This window comes from Fusarium phalaenopsidis, assembly GCF_050370095.1.
Source record: "Fusarium phalaenopsidis strain FUZ10S chromosome Unknown contig_32278, whole genome shotgun sequence".
Classification (NCBI taxonomy): Eukaryota; Fungi; Ascomycota; class Sordariomycetes; order Hypocreales; family Nectriaceae; genus Fusarium; species Fusarium phalaenopsidis.
Genome location: NW_028145417.1, coordinates 399,226 through 418,300, shown reverse-complemented (window position 1 = coordinate 418,300; position 19,075 = coordinate 399,226). Strand labels below are relative to the sequence as shown.

The window sequence follows — 19,075 nt, the reverse complement described above, 5'->3', positions numbered from 1 at the left end:
GCGCCAGCCTTATTCCCTCTTCTTCCTTCTCTTCTTCTCTCCTCTCTGTTTGTCCCTTGAGACGGCGACTTTCTGCTTCTCTGTGGCCTAGCCCAGCTCCTTTTCTGTTCCTCCTCCATTGACCTCTCTCCTGGTCTTCTCCTTCTGTCCTGCTGTCCCCTTGCCCTTCTTCGTACCGTATCGTCCGATTCGATTCTCCGCGTCGTAAAGTAGCATCGACTTCTGTTTTCGCTTCGACGTCTGCCAATTACACCGCTTCCTCCGTTCTCACCAACCGACTTGATAGGAGACGAATCTTTTCAACCCCCGCCATCTCCGTGTTGCTGGGCCTGCTTTCGACTCGGTCCCAGCTCCCGACTTTGACCTCGGATCAATGATCACCGACGACCTCACCTGCTGACGATAGCCTCCACCTCAATTCAATTCGCAGCCTTGCCCTCTCTGTCGATGGAACCCTCGAGTAAAAAGCGAAAGCTGGCCCCCAAGGTCAATGCCACGCCTCCCAGCAAGCCTCAGCCTTCCCAGTACCCCCACGAATCGGTCAGCTCTTGATTCTCCTAGCTCTATGCATCTACTTCTTGCTAATAGGACCTGGATATCAGCCTCAACAACATTATCCAGTCCAGGAGGCCCCTGCTCCTGCCCCTCTGTCGGAGCGACATGACTTCGAATCCTTCGCCCGTCATCTTCAAGATGCGGCCATGCTTATCCAGAGGCAGACCGAGCGTCACCCTTACACCGACGTCTCCGTCTTGTTGCTAAGGTGGGAAGAAGATGAGTCAGTTGACGAGGACTTGGCCGCCCTCGAGCAGGTCTTCCAGAAGCAGTACAAGTTTCGCACTGAGCGATGGCATATTCCCACCGTGCCCAATCCCAGCATTAAGCTTGGGGTTCAGATGGCGAGCTTCCTCGAGCACGCCCGAGCCAACCATCTTCTCATCATCTACTATGCTGGCCACGGCTACGTGGGCTCCGATGGCCAGCTCTACTGGGCTTGGTGAGTTGGCAATTCTCTCAGATGTGCTTTGCCTCCTGCCTCTGACAGCCTCTCGATAGCAATGCTCGGGAAGATGCCGCAAAGCTCAAGTGGGATGGCGTCCGCTGCTTATTTGAGGATGCCCAGTCGGATATCCTCTTGCTGCTTGATACCTGCTCTGTCCCAGACCCTCGCATGGCTGGTAGCCATGGTGTTAAACAAGCCATTGCAGCATGCACCTCAGATCGTAGTCCCTCTGACGGCTCGGAGCGTTCCTTCACGTCCAACCTAGTTGAGGCTCTGAACAAGCTTAACACTGGCCGCCCTTTCACGGCGCAGAGACTACACGAGGAAGTGTTGTCATTGAAACAACATCAATCAAGCCAAGCTCCACGAACAGCCAACGGCAGCACGGCCAATTCTCCATCTTCTCAACACCCCGTCTTCATCCCGCTTACTCCTGGGAAGGGCCAAAGTCTCAGCCTCGCGCCGATGACTTCCAGGCCACGCACTGGCTCACAGAACGGCCTTGACACGGATGGCCAGGGTAATCGAGATCGTGAGGAACAACTGATTGACCCAGAGTCTGTCGTCGACCTTCGATTTGAGGAGCACCGTGTTCTCGTCTGTACCACATTCGTTGGCGATGCAAGCCCAGACATGTCGTTCTTCTCCCAGTGGCTGCACAATACACCACCTCTTGGCGACAAGATTGCAGTTGAAGGCATGTTCTTGGGCCCGCCCACCATGCTCCTCATTTCCATGCCGCACTCTATCTGGAACGTGGTGCAGCATGATAAGGTGTGCTGTTTCTTGGGGTACATCAGTTCCCACAACATGATTCATCTTTACCATAGACTGGTTGGCTCTTCTGGCATCAAGCCGTCTGCTAAGGAAGTTGAGGATGGTCGCATTCTTCTTGAAGCGAGGGATCATGCGGTCGGCACGCCCGCGCGTATCCGCCGTGACGACGGGCATGAGCACGCCTATCACTCATCAGCCACGAGAGATCCGCCAAGCTCTGTTGAACGGAAGGACTATAGATCGCAAGCAAGCCCCACGTCGGCGACCTATGCCAACTCATCAGGACCTCGACCCAAGGCTAAGGACGACGTCGAAGACTCGGCGGAGATGCAAGAGGCCGCAGAGCAGCTTAAGGCCTTGAGCCATGTTCGACACCGGAGCGATGAGACGCCTCAGCATGCGCCCCGTCCACGAACAATTCTCCCCGACGGAATGCCTGAAATCAGAGCTGAAAACGATGGCGATGAAGCTGCTGGTGATGATCCCCTGTCACTTCGAAGCACGAACCCGACAGCAAAGGCGCCGCGTCGTTCACTGCCTAAACAAGACACACGTTGCAACCATTGCAGTCATGCGCCATTCAAGGACTCTTCTTCGCTGAGAAAGCACATTGCCGCGGCTCATACCAGGCCATTCCCATGCGCATTCTCGTTTGCAGGCTGCACAAGCACATTTGGGTCAAAGAACGAATGGAAGCGACACATTGCTTCGCAGCATCTATGCTTGCAATACTACCGCTGCTCTTCGTGTCCGCAGAGCACCGCAGACGGCAAAGGAAACGAGTTCAACCGAAAAGACTTGTTCACACAGCACTTGCGGCGTATGCACGCGCCCTTCCAAATCAAGCGGGCTATCGCAAAGGGCGACAGCAAAATCCAGACGGAATGGGATACTCATGTGAAAGATATGCAGCAGAGTTGTCTTGTCCAGCGGCGGCACCCGCCTCAGCGTTCAGCTTGCCCAAAACAAGGCTGTCAAAGCGTCTTTGAAGGGCCCTCATCTTGGGACGAATGGACGGAGCATGTGGGACGGCACATGGAGAAGGGCGAGGGGGGCAGGCTTGGCGTTGACAGCCTTCTGGCTCAGTGGGCCTTGGACGAAGGCATCATTGAGCGCAAGGCTGACGGCGAGTATCGCTTATCTGCCAGCAATGGGATGGGAGGACCTCCAAGTAGCAGCGGACCACCTCCGCCAGCCTTGGAGCAGAAGGACCCGGCGGCCATGTCGACACACGAGACGTCGCAGATCGAGGACACAATTGCCGTGGAGACGAAGCCTCCAGAGGACAGGATGGAGGTTGACACGCCCGAATAAAAGGATTGAGGTGGACAGGAGTTGAGCATTCTTTCCCGGTTACGACATGTGTGCGATGCACGGCAACGACGAAACGAAGTACATGACACGACATTTCTATACAGTTTTTGTGACGGTCGCTACCTTGCTCGGTCACTCGTTTAGCGAAGATGAGTCTCTCGTGAGATGCGGTTACGGAGTATCATGAGGCGTTGGATTTTTCAAAATGTGTGGAGCAAGAGATAGCATGCGAGAAACGAAAAAGTCAAGAGGAAAAGTAAAATTAGCATAGAAACGCATCTTTTTGGACTGTTACTGAGTATCATTGCCTGTGTATTGGTGATGGCCATCAATGATGTTGGTCGGAGCTGGTGTCGCGTGGAGCCGGCACAATGATAATGCGTGAGTTAGAGTGATCGATCGATTGTGTCCATTTGAGGACGTACCAAAGTCTGCTAGAAACGCCAGGCTAACCCAAAGAAAGACACCGGAAGCTCCATCTCGCAACCAGCACACCAAGACCATTCTATAAACGTTCAAGACCCAGGTTCCCGGGTGGACAAGATATGAGCTTTCCAACACCCCAAGGCCCAAACCCCCACGATCCATCTCTATCCTCGCCGTCATCGCCCGCTCCTGCGCCGTCGCCTTCTACACCCTCGGCGCGTCATTACCAGCCGCAGCAACAACACCAGCAACAGTACCAGCAGCAGTACCAGCAGGCTCCCGTCAATCAGTACCCCCCGCAGCCCCAGCAGCATCAGATTTTTGGACATCACCAGCAGCAACAGCAACAGCAGCAGCAGCAGCAGCATATCGCCATGATGAACGGTATGAATGGCACGAATATGGCGGCAGGAATGCCTGTGCCGACACCCGCAGGCCACCAGGCTGAGCTGAACTACATCTACGGCATGGTCGAGGAGCTTAGCCGCCAGCTGGCAGAGAACCGCCGGGTTACAGAGGACATTGTTAGCGGGCTGGGAAGAGTGAGGAACAGGGCCAGGACCCACGGTGTGAACAACCAACAGGTCATTGAGGGCGCCTCGGACGACATCAATGGTACGTGTAGCCACAAACCCCTCACGCGAGATTCTTTTACCTGGCATTATGCTAATGACATTGCGTAGGCCAAGAACAGAATATCGATGCCCTCATTTCTCTCTTGACCGAGTCCCTCGAAAAGGCCAAGTTTAGCCGCGACGCCAACGCGAAGCTCCTCTCCCAGTATGCCAGCGCCATGGCCAACCTCCTGCGACAATTCCACGAGTACAAGACAAAGCACGTAAGCGACGTCGCTTCCTGGCACCGCTCCTACCGCAAACAACTTTCCGATGCGCGTGAGGAGAACGCCCGCCTGCGCGAGCAGATCTGGCAGATGCAGGCCCATGCGGGGCGCGCCAATGAGAGTCTGCGCGAGTTCCGGTGCAAATATGACGAGGATGAGGCGCGCTGGAACAGACTTGTGGATGAGAAGGCAGTCAGGCAAGAACTGCGCTTCTGGAAGCGCATGGCTATGCCAGAGCTGGAGGATGACGACCCGTACTGGAGTGACGACGACGATATCATCGACCCGGCTGAGAAGGACCGTCTGCGCGAACTGGACCTTAAGGCGGCACAGGAACAGCTAGATAGTCAAGCCGAGGACAGCGATGGTCAAGGCCCTCCACCGCAGCTGCCACTGCCGGGGATGGGAATCGGCATGAGCATGATGGGAGGCATTGCGATGCAGCGCGAGGACTCGGCGGCTGGACACGGCGTGCCGGTGCTTCCTCCTAGGCCGCTAAGCGCGGCTTCGAGTACGGGGTCTACTGGACAGTGAAGTGAGGCATGATGAAAATGGGAATGTTTTGATTTAGCGATACCCAGGACTGGATGGAAATGTACAATAGGGGTGGGTGGATAGGATTCAATGTTGATATGAAGACCACGGGCTGTGCCCTGGAACATCTTGCGGACTACTTTGTAACGTGAAACTGTTTGAGACTTGTTTGGCGGGTGATAGTCGAGACATATGCGACGGTTGCCGTTGAAGTAGTTTTACTTGAACGAACACTGTCTTTCACCTTGTCTTCACTAAGTAGCTGTGAAACAACAAGGGCGTCATAACCTTCACAGAGACGTCTCGACACTGGAACAGGGCCCTGTAATATTCACTGGCCTTTGTTGTAGATATAATAGGGTCGTCTATGAATGCGTAGTTATGGGCTTGGGAGTATAGGTAGGTCGCCTAGTCACAGGGCAGATAAGTGAAGGTGAGGGATAAAAAGGAATCAAATATGCCGTGATCTGTTCGGCCTAGACATCACACGCCCTCTGTAGTTTACACTAATCATACATGAATCTCGCCAAGAGATGTACCATTCAACCATCACCAACTCTGCCTCGCTCGCCTTGATATTCTTACCAAATTCATCATCCAAACGCCGTCAGTACCTCATCGTTCAATATCCGCTCTGCTCCTTTCGATTATCTCCCTCTCCATCGCCACCGCCCTCTCTGGCTGCCTTCTCTCCGGCCTCCTGGATACCCTGCTCGTCCCCTCTCAGCTTGGCAAAGTAGGCCTTGATGTCTTCGGCACCGATGGTCTCGCCGCTGTCGGCAAACTGCTGGAAGAAGGGCTTGAGCTTCTCCTTGAGGTGATTGTACGCCATAACGCCCTCGATGGCACGCACGCGGTCCACGTTGCGTAGGGCGCTCTCACCGCGTTCAAGGAGACTACCACTGCCGTGAGAGCCGCCTCCGTTACCACCGTTCTGGGAACCGTCATCGGACAAGGGCGGCTCGTAGACTTCCTCCTCCTCAAGGAGTTGGGGGTGAGGGTTGAGGAGGGGGAAGCAGGAAGAGCAGCGGCAGAAGGCGTCGCGGAAGCCTTCCTTGAGGAAGAGTGAGAATTGGCCTTCAGGGGCTGGGGGAAAGTTCTTGAGCTTGCAGGGGAGTGTGCCATTGGTAGAGGATGTCTCTGCTGAGGAAGCAGCTGGCTTTTCCGCTGGCTGCTCAACTGGCTTTTCAGCTTGCTCTTCGGTTTGGGCCTCGCTCTTTACGCGCTTGGCCTCTGTGTCATCCTCCGCATCGTCATCTGCCTTGCGCTTGCGCGAAGGAGCTTCGCTTGTCTCGGTTGTGTCGGCCGCAGCGGTCGTCGTGTCTTTGCTTGCCGCCTCTTCGGTCTTGGGAGCAGACTCAGCCTGGTTGAGGAACACGGCGGGAAGAAAGCCTGAAGTTCCGGCGTAGTGCTTGATCCAGGGGTGCGCATCAACGCATTTGTAGCACAGGAAGGCTTCAAAGGCATCTTCATCGGGGAAACCTGGCGGCATAGGGACTTCGTCGTCTTCCTCCTCTTCGACGGCGGTCTCCTGAGCACCATTCTGGGCAGCATCGGGCTGGTCCTCATTGCCCTCCGAGATGGTGGTCAGTTTGGCACCCTCTTCACCCTCCTTGACTGGCTTCTTCTCAGGCTTCTCCATCCTCTCGAACCAGTTAGGTCCCATACCAACTAGACAGCCCGGATGATACCAATCCTCGCCGCAACCACCAGTCTCGTGCGTTCCCAGGCCCAGGCACTGGAACATGGTGCCCTTCTGCTGGAAAGGATCATAGTCGCACTCGCATCCGCAGAAACGATTACGGAAGTTGTGATTGTACTTGTTATTCACATCAGGCTCTTCCGAATGAACTCCGCGGGTGTTGGTCGTCTCGTTTAGGCGGAGCGTGCATGGGCTCGTGGACGGGATGCGCTTGGTTCCACAGTCGCATGTAAAGTTTCGCTTCTGGAAGATCTCGACGAGGGTGTGCTCGCCGTGGCACTGGATGGAGCATGCATAGCAGACGCCGGCGGGCGTCCAGTCATCGCCGGCCTTTGCGGGAGCGGGATTGCAGGTCAGGCAGGCGAATACGGCTTGTCGCAGAGGGCCGAGGATCTTGGTGCAGGATTCGATGCTCTAAAGTCGCGTGAGTGGGAGGTATCGAGGGAGGGAATTCGCGGGTAAGCGCATACATATGGCAGAGCCTCGCGGGCATCAGCTTCAAGGGCTTCCTGGGTACGGATGAATCTGGGAAGTGTTAGTGTATAATTCGCCACGAGTGTAATTGACTCGCAAAACAGGGCATCATGCGCTTACTCGGCTGCAGTTTGAGAGTCTTCCGACTTGGCAGAGAAGCTGTCCTTGCGCGCTGGAGCAGCTTGTTGAGGGGCGTCTTGGGCGGGCGCGGAAGCTGAGGGAGGATCTGTCGACATGGTGACGGTTGTACTAGGGAAGGTGATGGGTGTTGTAGGAAGATTGAGATGGAAATTCGATGAAGAAGATGACAAAAATGGAAAGGAACGATGAAAATGAATGGCGGATTTCCCCAGAGTTGATGGGTGATGGAGATACAGGGAGGAGGAGGAGGAGGAGGAGGTAGAGTTGGAGGCGATGAGCTTGGGAAGGCGAAGAAATAACGGCGACACTTTTTCAGCTGAAAAGTACCAAAGCTGATGTCATATTTTTGTCCGTAATTCCCACCCTCCAAAACCACTTTACGCGTACACCACCCAATGCGCTTAGCAGCCACAATCAATTAACGCGTCAAGTCGCGTCGTGATACGCGAAATTGCTTCCTTGTCGCTGGCCTCCACTTGGTCCTGTTGTCCCCTCGTCCCGTTTCCCTTCCAACGCATCCATCCTGGCAAATTCAGCCCCTCACTCTTTGACATTCTCAACACCAATTCTCTGCGTGTCCAACTGTGTGTCTGTATACCATTTCGCAACACTCATTTGGCGCAACGTTCTTGATTGGGGCTAGCAAATATGAGGCAAGTACTTTCTCTTGAAGATGCCCCCTTTCTGTCAAGGGACAATATCTAACAACCTTCTAGTTCCCCGCTGCACCCTTCTGCCAGCGCTCCGCGCTCGAGTCGCAAGCGATCGCGAACCGGAGGCGATGATACTGCCTCTCCTATGACCCTGGGCTCAAGCCCCATGCCCTCGTCTCCCCCTGCCGAGTTCAACATGGCACATGGTGTCGAGGACGATGACGATATCGAGGAGGAGGCCCAGATCCAGGACGACATTGACGACTTGGACGAGATGGCTGAAGATGACGTCGATCTGTTCCGCGAAGGCTTCGAAGCCGATTACCGAGATAGGGAGGACGACATGTATGAGGGCATTGGCCTGGACGACGAGGGTGAATATGGCGACATGGACCTGGCTGCTCGACGACAACTCGAGGCCCAACTTAACCGACGAGATCGTGAAGTCGCAAGGAGACAAAGGATTCCGGCTGCTTTCCTGCCCGGCGATGAGGACGATGGTGATATCGATCTGACTGCCCAGCCTCGGCGTCGCCGTCACCACTACGATGAAGATCCCGACGACATGATGGACACGGATATCATGGCTGAGGAACTGTCACTAGAGGCCCTTGGTGATGTCAAGGCTGCCAGCTTGACCGAGTGGGTGTCACAACCTTCAGTCCAGAGAACCATCAAGCGTGAGTTCAAGGCCTTCCTCACATCCTACACCGACACATCTGGTTCCTCCGTCTATGGTAACCGCATCCGAACACTCGGTGAGATCAACGCCGAGTCTCTCGAGGTTTCATATGAGCATCTCTCCGAGAGTAAGGCCATCTTGGCCTACTTCCTTGCCAATGCGCCCGCAGAGATGCTCAAGCTGTTTGACGAAGTTGCCATGGATGTCGTTCTCCTCCACTACCCCGACTACGAGCGTATTCATTCCGAGATTCACGTGCGAATCTTTGATCTGCCTGTTCACTACACCCTGCGACAGCTTCGTCAATCGCACCTTAACTGTTTGGTGCGAGTGAGTGGTGTGGTTACCCGACGGTCAGGCGTCTTCCCTCAGCTCAAGTATGTCAAGTTTGACTGCACAAAGTGCGGTGTGACTCTGGGACCCTTCCAGCAAGAGTCCAACGTCGAAGTCAAGATCACCTACTGCCAGAGCTGCCAGTCAAGGGGTCCCTTTACGCTCAATTCGGAAAAGACTGTCTACCGAAACTACCAGAAGCTCACCCTCCAGGAGTCTCCCGGTACAGTGCCTGCTGGTCGACTGCCGCGACAGCGTGAGGTTATCCTGCTGTGGGATCTCATCGACAAGGCAAAGCCTGGTGAGGAAATTGAAGTTACTGGAATCTACCGCAATAATTACGATGCTCAACTCAACAACCGCAACGGCTTCCCTGTGTTTGCCACTATCCTCGAGGCCAACAATGTCGTCAAGTCGCATGACCAGCTGGCTGGTTTCCGAATGACTGAGGAGGACGAGCATCAGATCCGCAAGCTGTCCCGAGATCCCAACATCGTGGACAAGGTTATCAACTCGATCGCTCCTAGCATTTACGGACACACCGACATCAAGACCGCTGTCGCGCTGTCACTTTTCGGCGGTGTTGCAAAGACAACAAAGGGTGCTCATCATCTGCGAGGTGATATCAATGTTCTTCTCCTGGGTGATCCTGGCACAGCCAAGTCCCAGGTCCTCAAGTACGCTGAGAAGACGGCTCACCGAGCTGTGTTTGCCACCGGTCAGGGTGCCAGTGCCGTCGGTTTGACCGCCAGTGTCCGCCGTGATCCTCTCACTAGCGAATGGACTCTGGAAGGTGGCGCTCTTGTGCTGGCTGATCGCGGAACATGTCTCATTGACGAGTTCGACAAGATGAACGACCAAGATCGAACATCCATTCACGAAGCCATGGAACAGCAGACGATTTCCATCTCGAAGGCTGGTATCGTGACTACTCTACAGGCCCGCTGCGGTGTGATTGCAGCTGCCAACCCTATCGGTGGACGATACAACTCTACAGCCCCCTTTTCCTCCAACGTTGAGTTGACTGAACCCATCTTGTCGCGTTTCGATATTTTGTGTGTGGTGCGTGACACAGTTGAGCCGGCCGAGGATGAACGTCTGGCTCGCTTCATTGTGGGATCACACAGCCGAAGCCATCCTCTCAGCCAGCAGGAGCAAGACTCGATGGAGGTTGAGCATGATACCCAAGCAGATACCCAGGCGACCAACGGTATCCGTAAGACGGAGGGCGAGATTCCCCAGGAGCTGCTGAGGAAGTATATTCTTTACGCCCGAGAGCACTGCTCGCCGAAGCTGTACCATGTGGACGAGGACAAAATCTCACGACTGTTTGCCGACATGCGACGAGAGTCTCTTGCTACGGGTGCCTATCCCATCACGGTATGTCCCTAGATGCTTAACCCCAATGCGCATCAGCATGCTAACAAGACTAGGTGCGTCATCTCGAAGCCATTATCCGAATCAGCGAAGCCTTCTGCCGCATGCGATTGTCAGAATACTGCTCGACGCAGGACATTGACCGTGCCATCGCGGTCACGGTGGATAGCTTTGTGGGTAGCCAGAAGCTCAGCTGCAAGAAGGCTCTGGCACGAGCATTTGCCAAGTATACACTGGCACGACCTGGTAGCCAGAAGAGGACTGGAGCAAACAGCCAAGCGCGACGACAGACCGCAGTTGTGGGTTAAGCCGTAGGCTGTGAATGCCACTATCAAGATACTGGAGGCTGTGATGACAGTAATGGCTGGGGGTGAGTGGTTCTGTATTTGCGGAGTGAAGGCCTGGGCATGACATGGGAATGGGCATGGTGATGATGGCATGGATATGACGGAATTGTATCATGAGTTGATTATATGTTACTAGATGTAGATTTAATGTTTGCAAGCTGGCCGTTGCACCTCATCAACCACATCTGCAAGTGATACTTGAGTACCATGACGAGATGGCCAGTTGGGCATCCAGGGGCCACTTTCCGCCATAATTACAGCACAATGAGAGCGCTAGATTTGACGGATGGCTTGTTGCCCAGCGGTACTGTCCCTTCAGGATAGATCGATGCTATTGATCATTGATGAGGGCTCATCATGTCTCCGTACGAGACACCAACCCATGTCGCTTGGCCTCCAACGTGGACTTGCTAGGCCAGTGATGACGGCACTTGGTGCACTCCCACAGCAACATGATACCGTCAAGATATGTGCTGCGAATGTACATTCACCTATACCTCACCATGTTCAAGGGTGACCATGGAGGAGACCTGGGGTACGCGGCCCGAACACGAGGTTCTCGGTTGCTTCAACGAGCTAGGGCAGTGTTGAAGATTGTCTATTCTTCAAGACTCCTTAACTTGCGGTTTTGGAAAATATCCCCACTGTATTAGCAGTTTCTTCACGCCAAAGCACCAACAGATGTGATGTTGAAAGCCCCCTTCGGAGCGCATCCGGTTCATGTGCCCGATCAGCGGCACAAACTCAGGAACACCTGGTGGAACTCGTCCTCTTATAACGTGGGGTGGGAGCTGATCTTTGTCATAGAGATCAACTATTAGACGGCACCCCCGGCAGATGCGGCCACGCTCCCGGTGGCCCCTCTTGTTCAGGTAGGGCATGCGTATGGAGGCCATCCCGCAATACTCGTCTTCCGGGAGGTCTAGATTGATGGGTAGCATGGATAGATTGCGTCCTATCGGCGCCAGCGGGGCTTCGTGGAATCCTCTGAGCATCCAGTACTCCTTCGTCTCGGCCGAGTTCCTCTCTATTCCCCGGGGCGGGGCCCTGGGGATGAGCTTGGCCAAGTTTTGGGGACCGTGGATTTGGAGAGCAAGCACCTTGACCTGCTTGGCGCACACGAGGCGAATCATGCGCTTCCGTGAGATGAAATGGTTCACATTGTAGGTGCTGGGGATGCTATATAGGGTGGGTATGCTCTTGAGCTGCTTGTCCGTCAGGTCGAAGCACTTCTTTGCCGTGTTAAGCGTCATCATATGGAGACCTCGGTTCTTGTGCATGCACTCGAAGCAGACCCTCTCGCACGTCGGCAGGAAAAGAAACCCGCCGAAATCGAAGCAGGAGGCGCACTGGATCGAGCGAAGCGTCTGGCGGAGGAGGGCGGCCGAGTGGTACCGCAGCAGACGAGTCTTTCCGAGGGCGATGAGGGCATCTCCTGCGTGCCGGCGCATCTCTGCGTATGCGGGCATCGACTCGACGGCTAGCTTTCCCCGCAGGCAGACCCCTGTGAAGCGGAGCAGAGATTGGAAGTCGAGGTATTCGAAGACGCAGAGGAGGATCTCTGGGGGTAGAGTGTCCAGCAGGCCGAGTGGTTGCATCGGAGACTTTGGCGGGATGCGCTTCATCTTATTGAGTTTGAGGTCTCGGATGACCAGGATCTTGTTGTATTCATCTTCCCCTTCATTACGCCATGTGAGTTTTTTGACGATTTCTTCGGTCACGCGTATTGGGCCTCCCATGGGTACTGGCGGTAATTGAGGCGGTCTTGATTGATCCATTGTGAGGTTGGTGATGTAGTGATGTTGAATCAATTGAGGCGTCGCCGGAATTGTTGGATTGGCTCATCACGTGATTGCGTCTGACAAGGTCACATTCACGTCGAACGACGCGAGTTCTCGAAAAAGGATTCTCTATCGGGGGAATTTGAGATAGGTTAGGACTCTGTCCACTTTCGTTTCACTGGGGATAGGGTGATGAGGGTCTTGGGATATCTAGGCGTCAACCGAACACGACTAGTCGCATACCCTACTCTCAAGCGCCCGTGCTAGAGCAACTATGTAATGCAGTACCATTCAGAGGCGGCAAATTGATGAGTTTTAGTCGTTTTTTAGGCAAGTTTTAGATGAGGGCTTAGTAGGTAAGAGAGAGTGTTGATGCTGTTATTTCTTACTTGAACAACTACTATTGATTCGAGATACTTGTGGTAGAGGTTGCCCTCAACACCCCATTCGCATTCTTCCAGCAGGAATACTCTTTAACCCAAGCACTTTTTTGCCAGTCGGGGCCGCTGGCAGCCGACTATGACTCAGTCTGTCTGTCTGTTTGTTGTTTGGCATGTTTGTCGGCGTCCAATGTCTCCTGGATCCTCTGGCTCGGCAGCCACCGTTCCGCAGGCACAAACCACCAAGACAACAAAGCTAGGATTGTTGTTCCGGCCATGATGACGGGTGCGTAGTTGAGAGTCTCTCCAGAAACAGGGAAGATGTACGGGGAGTAGAGAATTGCAACTACCCAGCCGTTCCAAAAGACTGCGATGACTTGGAATGGCTTGCTTAGTCGGCCCAGACTCCAGGCCGGCTTGGGGAAGTTCTTGGGTGTTAGGAAGAGTCGCGACAGGCAGATTAATCCATATGCAGCAGCTGAGGGGACAGCTGCTGCGGAGACAAGAGAGGTGAAAGCAACTGCTGAGGGGAGGATCGTGCAAGTGATGACTGCCGCAACACCCCAGACAACGAGGACGGCGTTACGGGGCTGGCCTGCGACGACTCGGGAGACCCAGCTAGACCAGGGGAGAACTCCATCGCGGGCGACGGCAAAGACTAGTCGAGAGGCGGCGAGAACGGCAATTGCAGTGTTCTATACTTTTGTTAGGCTCTCGCTTTCGGATAGGGCTTGGTGAAGAGGAACTTACAAACCACAGTGCCATAACGCAAACAATGTTCATCACAATGTGTCCACCCTCACCAAGGATAGCGGCGTAGACAGACACGAAAGGTTGGGCGCCACCGAATGAGAAGAGAGTTTCCGCGTCGGGCTGTTGAGAACGCTTAATGAGTATCCTTCCTGGTTTCGTTCATGCCGAAAGGCAACTTACAACACAGAAGAGGAAAAGAATGACAACGGCAAATCCTCCCAGACCGCTGACAACAGTACTCCAGAAGATACCCCTGGCTGCTGCAACAGAAGCATTCTTGGTCTCCTCAGCCACGTGGCCCGAGGCATCGAAGCCGATCAAGATTCCTGCGGTGGCCAGATAAGAAAGACACCAATTCCATGCAGGAGGAGCTCCAGTGCCGTTGTAAGTGGTCATGAAGGCATCATGAGTAGACCGGAAGCCAATCGTCTTGCTTGTGGCAATAGGCAGCCAGATAAGATTCAGAACAAAGTCGAGAATGACTACACTGCTGGAGAGTGTAAAGATCCATTTGAAGTATCGGGCTGCTAGGGGTTAGAATGGTGATTAGGTTACAGTGAGTGTGCAAAGCTTACGAGGAAGCAGATTCCAGATGGCTGCAAGAGCGAGCATCACCTCAGTGCAGATCCATTGCACGGCGCGGAACTTGACACTGCTAGAATCGGATGGGAAGCCTGTGTTGAAAACCACGATTTCCTGACTCGCCTGTTAGTGAACAGATCAGAAGGATAATATCCGACAGGCTGCTGCTCACCGAAAGCATGTAGTTAACTGCAGCTTGTGTGTTGCCTAGATGACCAGTCAGCTCGAGCTTGAATCATCGACACGTATGATATTTACTTACTTGCACAGAACGTAGTCCAGGCAGTGGTACTCCACCATGCAACAACAAAGCCAAAGAGTCGACCAAATCGAGGACCGCCAGCCTCAGCTGCCCAAAGGTAGATGGATCCAGCCAGAGGAAGAGATGAGCAGATCTCTGCAATGACAGCCGCAGTGATGAAAGTGAAGACACATGTTACAATGTAGCTTGTCCTAACGGATCATCAGTCAAGCTAAATGGCTCATAGGTTGAGGGTCACTGACCAGTATGCTAGGTTACCACCAGCTGCAATACCCGTTGAAAAGGTCACGCGAACACCGCCAATAAAGTACAAGGCAGCTATGTATGGTCAGTACATAGTCTAGAGATGGAGTGTAAGATCTAACCAAAGGTAGTCGCAAAGTTGTGGAACTGGTTGAAACTTCTGTGTAGCACCTATCAGGGTCAGCTTCCCGACCCAGCCTCATGCAGCACGAGAATGAGCAATGTCTTACAGGCTTGTATCCTAGGTTTTTCTTTTGTATTGCGTCAGCTTGGGGGGCCTCATGCAGGCAAGGGGGCGATCAAGAAAAAAAAAAGACGAACCAGCACGGCGTTGTCAGAGGCGTTGGCATCGAGGTCTGATGACGTCCCCACTTCCTCGCCGGACAAAATGTCCGGATTATCTTCCTGCAAGGGCTTGGCCATTGTTTGACACCAAGAGAGGAGAATGTGTTTGATAGATGATGATGTGTTGTTGCAGTTGGGATGTAACGTTTTGAGTTTGGAAGGGCGAAAAGCAGGAGCATCAAAATTCCGGACCTCCCTATCAATCCCTATCAGCACTTTATAAAAAATACCACAAATTGCCCGATCTGAAGTTCGCCGAACCGGGAAGTCGCCATCGACGCCTGGTAACACAACACGTCTTTTCCCGGCACATTCGGCACCGTTCCGCACTCTTTGGGACGTGAAACATATGGGTCTTGATCACCGTGCTCAGCCCCCGATTCGTCGAGCGGTAAGCAGGTGCCAAGCACGTCATAGGCGAGGTGATGGTGCCATGTATTTGAGGAGCCTAGAATGGCTTGCTTGACCGAGAAATTGGGGGTTTATTCGTTTTTTAGATCCATAAAGGTCCAGAATAACGGCTGAAGATCCCAGATGGAATTAGATTCAAGACTTAAGTGGCTGGACTAGCTGTCAAAACGCCTCAGGGTCTGATCCTGTCATTGTCGCAGTGGGACCGTGAAATGTGACTCCATCTTTGACATAAGATCAGATCCAGGGCCCCTGTCTTCCTGCTTTTGTCGTTACTGAAAACAATTTCGGTCAACATGGCTCTTCTTAGTATCCCGATATTGGCGGGGGCCCTTCTTGCGGCCGTGGTTATTCACGTATGGCCCAATGCTAAAACTCTAGTCAAGCTAAGCTGATTGCGCGTAGAATTTGCTTCGAGTATACACTTCGCCTCTATCTAAGATCCCAAATGCGGGCTTTGGCGCGGCGTACTCTAGGCTTGCTCGGGCCTTTCCGCAGGAGTACAAAGGAACGGTGACAATTGACCTGCCCAAACTCCACGAGAAGCTAGGTAAATCTCTCTCGACAAATAGGTAGTCTTTTTTGGCGGCCGCACTAACAGAATAAGGACCGCTTGTTAGAATTGGACCCAATGAAGTGTCGTTCTACTCTCGCGAAACTTACGAGACTGTGCACAAAGTTGGAAGCAAGTTCAGAAAGGATCCAAGAGTATATGGCGAGTTTGTGCAAGGGGGCCATCCTGCCCTCTTCTCTATAACGCAAGTTCACCTACTTTGATACGTGACATCGCCAGCTTACATTCGGTAGAGACCCGGAACAACATGCAAAGCGGAGAAGAATCATGGGGCAACTATTCAGTCGGACCAAGGTGCCGCAGCTGGAGAAGCTCATATCGTCTCACGTCAACCGCTTCGTGCAGCTGATCCGAGATAATGGCCCGAATGTTGACTTGGCTGTGGCATCCCGAGCACTTGAGGCGGACATCATGTGTGAGTGGGATACCGACTTCCTAGTTCAGCAAATAACTTACTCTTGAGTTAGCTACCTTTTCATTTGGCAAGTCAATCGAGGCTGTCGATTCTTGGGCAAGTGGCAAAGAGCTAGAAATGGTCGCTAAAAACGACCTCAAGGCCACCTGGATGCCTGTTGTGAGTTGTGCTGTCGCTGTTCGACATTCTAGGCACTGATTTTGGCATTTTGTCTAGTTTACCAATTTCCCCCTTCTGTGCGAGCTCCTGGAGCAACTTGAGGATGTGATTTTCCGCGCTTCTGGTGTCAGAAGCGCGTACACGAAAGGACTAACAGAATTCCAGCAGGTGAGATGATCAACAAAGGATCAAAACGCATAAAGTCATGCTAACCGAGTCCACAAACAGTGGTGCAGGGATTCATGGAAGTTGGCTCTTTCAGACGACTCTGAACTTGAGGAACTTGCCTCTAGCTCTCCCAACCTGATCAAGTCCCTCTGCAACTCTGGTCTACACGCTGAAACCGCCCTATCTGAAGCCAAAGAGAACCTGGGACCGGGGACTGACACGACATCCGCGACGCTTGCTCACATTCTGTGGGCTCTCGCCCAAAACTCAGACTATCAGAAGGCTTTATATGAGGACTTGGCGGCCGTCTCCTTTTCGACCGATATGACGACCTTAGAAAGTGTGCCTCGTCTTCAGGCCTGCGTGAAGGAGGGTATCCGGTGGGCTGGTGCCGCTGCGGCAATGCTTCCGAGAATTGTGCCGCCAGGGGGCATTGAACTGCATGGGAAGTTTATCCCTGAGGGGGTCAGTGAACAAGCAAAGCCCATTGGTTTCAAAACTGACTTTTGTGTGTAGACGGTCCTCACTTCATCGCCTATCTGGTACCAGCATGACAAGACGGCGTTCCCTGACCCAAAGGTGTATAACCCCTATAGATGGTTGACAGATGACTGCCGAGGGATGAGCCAGGATAAACTTCGTGATCGGTTCTATATCCCGTTCTCGAGAGGCGCCAACATCTGCATGGGAGCTCAGTGAGTCAACCCACCAAATCAGACATGTTTCACCCAATTGACTGTGACTAGTTTCGCCTACCTCGAGTTGTACATCTCTGTATCTCAGGTTATTCGCAACTTTCATCTTGATATCAGCAACTCTGTCCAGCGTTCAACGCTGAAGAAGAATAAAGAAACCAATTGGACACCAATCCCTTTACCGAAGCGGCGGGAATGGGTCGCTGCTGTTCCGATGGAGAAGCTTGAGGTAAAGATGTGTCCAAGGCTGTGAATCACCCATCACAAGAGCAGATAGTCGGCACACCAGTTTGGCTGTTTGGAAAATAGAGAGGGGCATCTTGATGCTGAGCTAGGTGCTCATCTAAGTTGAAGAGACTTGGCGAGTCTTGGCATAAAGATTAAGTAAATTTACAGAAGACTATACAAGGGTTTTATTTCGCCTTAGACCCTTTTGTCCTATTATTATGTAGAAACATGATGATATACTGATGAAATTTCGGCCTCTCAGTCTGGTTTCACTCTTCCGATCAACCTGCCGATTTGGCTCAACTTTGAGCCCCTGTAGATCCGTACCTAAGAGGCCACCAAGCACATGCGGCACACGCCGTCTAACCGGTAATGACGGCCGGCCGAGCGGGCAGTGAGCAAACACGACTTGGCCTACCACCCAAGCCATGTTGAGATCATGGGCCATCTGTTCTCAATTATCGCCCGAGTTGTGCTGGAGGCCTCTAGTGAGGAACAGAGATTCTGGAGTGATAATGTTAACTATCTGGTAAAGGCTGCCCGACGCCTTTGCCATCCAAAAGGGGTGGAGGGTACGCACCATGGGCCAAGCTGAGAAGTGATGGCTCTTAAGGCAGATGATCCCGAGAAGAAGCTGAAAGCCATCTTCCAGGATCAATGTTTGAAGATCAAGAAGGAGGCCATTGAGAATCCTGAATTTTCCAGCCAGAAAGAAGAAATCGTACGACTTACCTACGCAAGGGCTACCCCTATCCTCTGCCTAGTTGAGCTGTCTAGTTTGTCTCACGACTCAAGTTTAATCCCCATATTCCCTAGGCATTCAGCCATGGATCTTCTCTGGACCCTGAAAAAAGAAATGTCGTTTAAAGTTGGAGACTGCTCCGTGATATATTCAAGGGTCTGAACTCTGCTTCTATGGTGCCCCCACGGTAGTGTTCCGGGAAGAAATGTATACCTCCTCGGTGCACGTGTGCCACCCTTTAAATACGAAAACAAAGATATACGGAAAGATACAGTAGATTTCTGAGGAGTTTCACAGCTTGAGAGGTGTGATTAGAGCGTTGTACGTGAAATTTGGTGGAAGTACAGTTCCAATTGAGCAGGGGAACGGCCCATCATGGCATAGTTTTACGACTTGAAATTTCCTAGCGAGTTTGTATTGTTGAAAAATTTCACGAATTTCCAAAGAATACCCTTTTCAGGAACCAATTGCTGTCTCAACCACTATCATTCCGATCCCCATCAATAATCAAGCTGTCGTCGTCAATCGGCAGGCCACAGTACCTGAGCTCATCCTCAGTTGGCTTATATTGATCCCAAAATCTCGCTCTTGTTTCAGAACTGAGTTGCGGGACAGAGTCAGCAATGAAGGCCATGATGGCCTCAACGTTTGGTTCATAGCTGTCATGGCTTTGAGCCTCGTCATAACTTTGAGGGTCGCAGACATTATCCAATTCGAGAGGGCGACGGTCGTA

The 19,075-nt window shown here is 52.9% G+C and overlaps 7 protein-coding genes across 7 annotated transcripts; 4 read left to right on the top strand and 3 right to left on the bottom strand.

Moving 5' to 3' along the window:
* Window positions 1–447: 447 nt before the first annotated feature.
* Window positions 448–3,094, top strand: LRP88_00739 (uncharacterized protein; the record flags this gene model as incomplete). The annotated part of the gene is made up of 3 exons (XM_083237444.1): window positions 448–540; window positions 603–997; window positions 1,057–3,094. 3 exons carry the CDS (start codon window positions 448–450, stop codon window positions 3,092–3,094), a joined length of 2,526 nt encoding a protein of 841 aa, XP_083105949.1.
* Window positions 3,095–3,897: 803 nt separating this feature from the next.
* LRP88_00738 (uncharacterized protein) lies at window positions 3,898–4,895 on the top strand (the record flags this gene model as incomplete). The annotated part of the gene is made up of 2 exons (XM_083237443.1): window positions 3,898–4,135; window positions 4,204–4,895. 2 exons carry the CDS (start codon window positions 3,898–3,900, stop codon window positions 4,893–4,895), a joined length of 930 nt encoding a protein of 309 aa, XP_083105948.1.
* A 622-nt stretch (window positions 4,896–5,517) lies between these two features.
* Window positions 5,518–7,307, bottom strand: LRP88_00737 (putative zinc finger in N-recognin-domain-containing protein; the record flags this gene model as incomplete). Its single annotated transcript, XM_083237442.1, has 3 exons — window positions 5,518–7,011; window positions 7,068–7,122; window positions 7,192–7,307. 3 exons carry the CDS (start codon window positions 7,305–7,307, stop codon window positions 5,518–5,520), a joined length of 1,665 nt encoding a protein of 554 aa, XP_083105947.1.
* Window positions 7,308–8,031: 724 nt separating this feature from the next.
* On the top strand, window positions 8,032–10,565 carry LRP88_00736 (MCM DNA helicase complex subunit MCM2; the record flags this gene model as incomplete). Its single annotated transcript, XM_083237441.1, has 2 exons — window positions 8,032–10,260; window positions 10,314–10,565. The coding sequence occupies 2 exons, from the start codon at window positions 8,032–8,034 to the stop codon at window positions 10,563–10,565; spliced, it is 2,481 nt and encodes an 826-aa protein (XP_083105946.1).
* A 769-nt stretch (window positions 10,566–11,334) lies between these two features.
* On the bottom strand, window positions 11,335–12,382 carry LRP88_00735 (F-box protein; the record flags this gene model as incomplete). The annotated part of the gene is made up of 2 exons (XM_083237440.1): window positions 11,335–11,375; window positions 11,428–12,382. 2 exons carry the CDS (start codon window positions 12,380–12,382, stop codon window positions 11,335–11,337), a joined length of 996 nt encoding a protein of 331 aa, XP_083105945.1.
* Window positions 12,383–12,902: 520 nt separating this feature from the next.
* LRP88_00734 (uncharacterized protein) lies at window positions 12,903–15,028 on the bottom strand (the record flags this gene model as incomplete). Its single annotated transcript, XM_083237439.1, has 10 exons — window positions 12,903–13,460; window positions 13,516–13,650; window positions 13,699–14,042; window positions 14,094–14,214; window positions 14,273–14,307; window positions 14,363–14,553; window positions 14,605–14,680; window positions 14,728–14,776; window positions 14,836–14,856; window positions 14,927–15,028. The coding sequence occupies 10 exons, from the start codon at window positions 15,026–15,028 to the stop codon at window positions 12,903–12,905; spliced, it is 1,632 nt and encodes a 543-aa protein (XP_083105944.1).
* Window positions 15,029–16,202: 1,174 nt separating this feature from the next.
* On the top strand, window positions 16,203–17,625 carry LRP88_00733 (cytochrome P450; the record flags this gene model as incomplete). The annotated part of the gene is made up of 6 exons (XM_083237438.1): window positions 16,203–16,350; window positions 16,403–16,509; window positions 16,567–16,677; window positions 16,738–17,142; window positions 17,194–17,372; window positions 17,424–17,625. The coding sequence occupies 6 exons, from the start codon at window positions 16,203–16,205 to the stop codon at window positions 17,623–17,625; spliced, it is 1,152 nt and encodes a 383-aa protein (XP_083105943.1).
* Window positions 17,626–19,075: the final 1,450 nt, after the last annotated feature.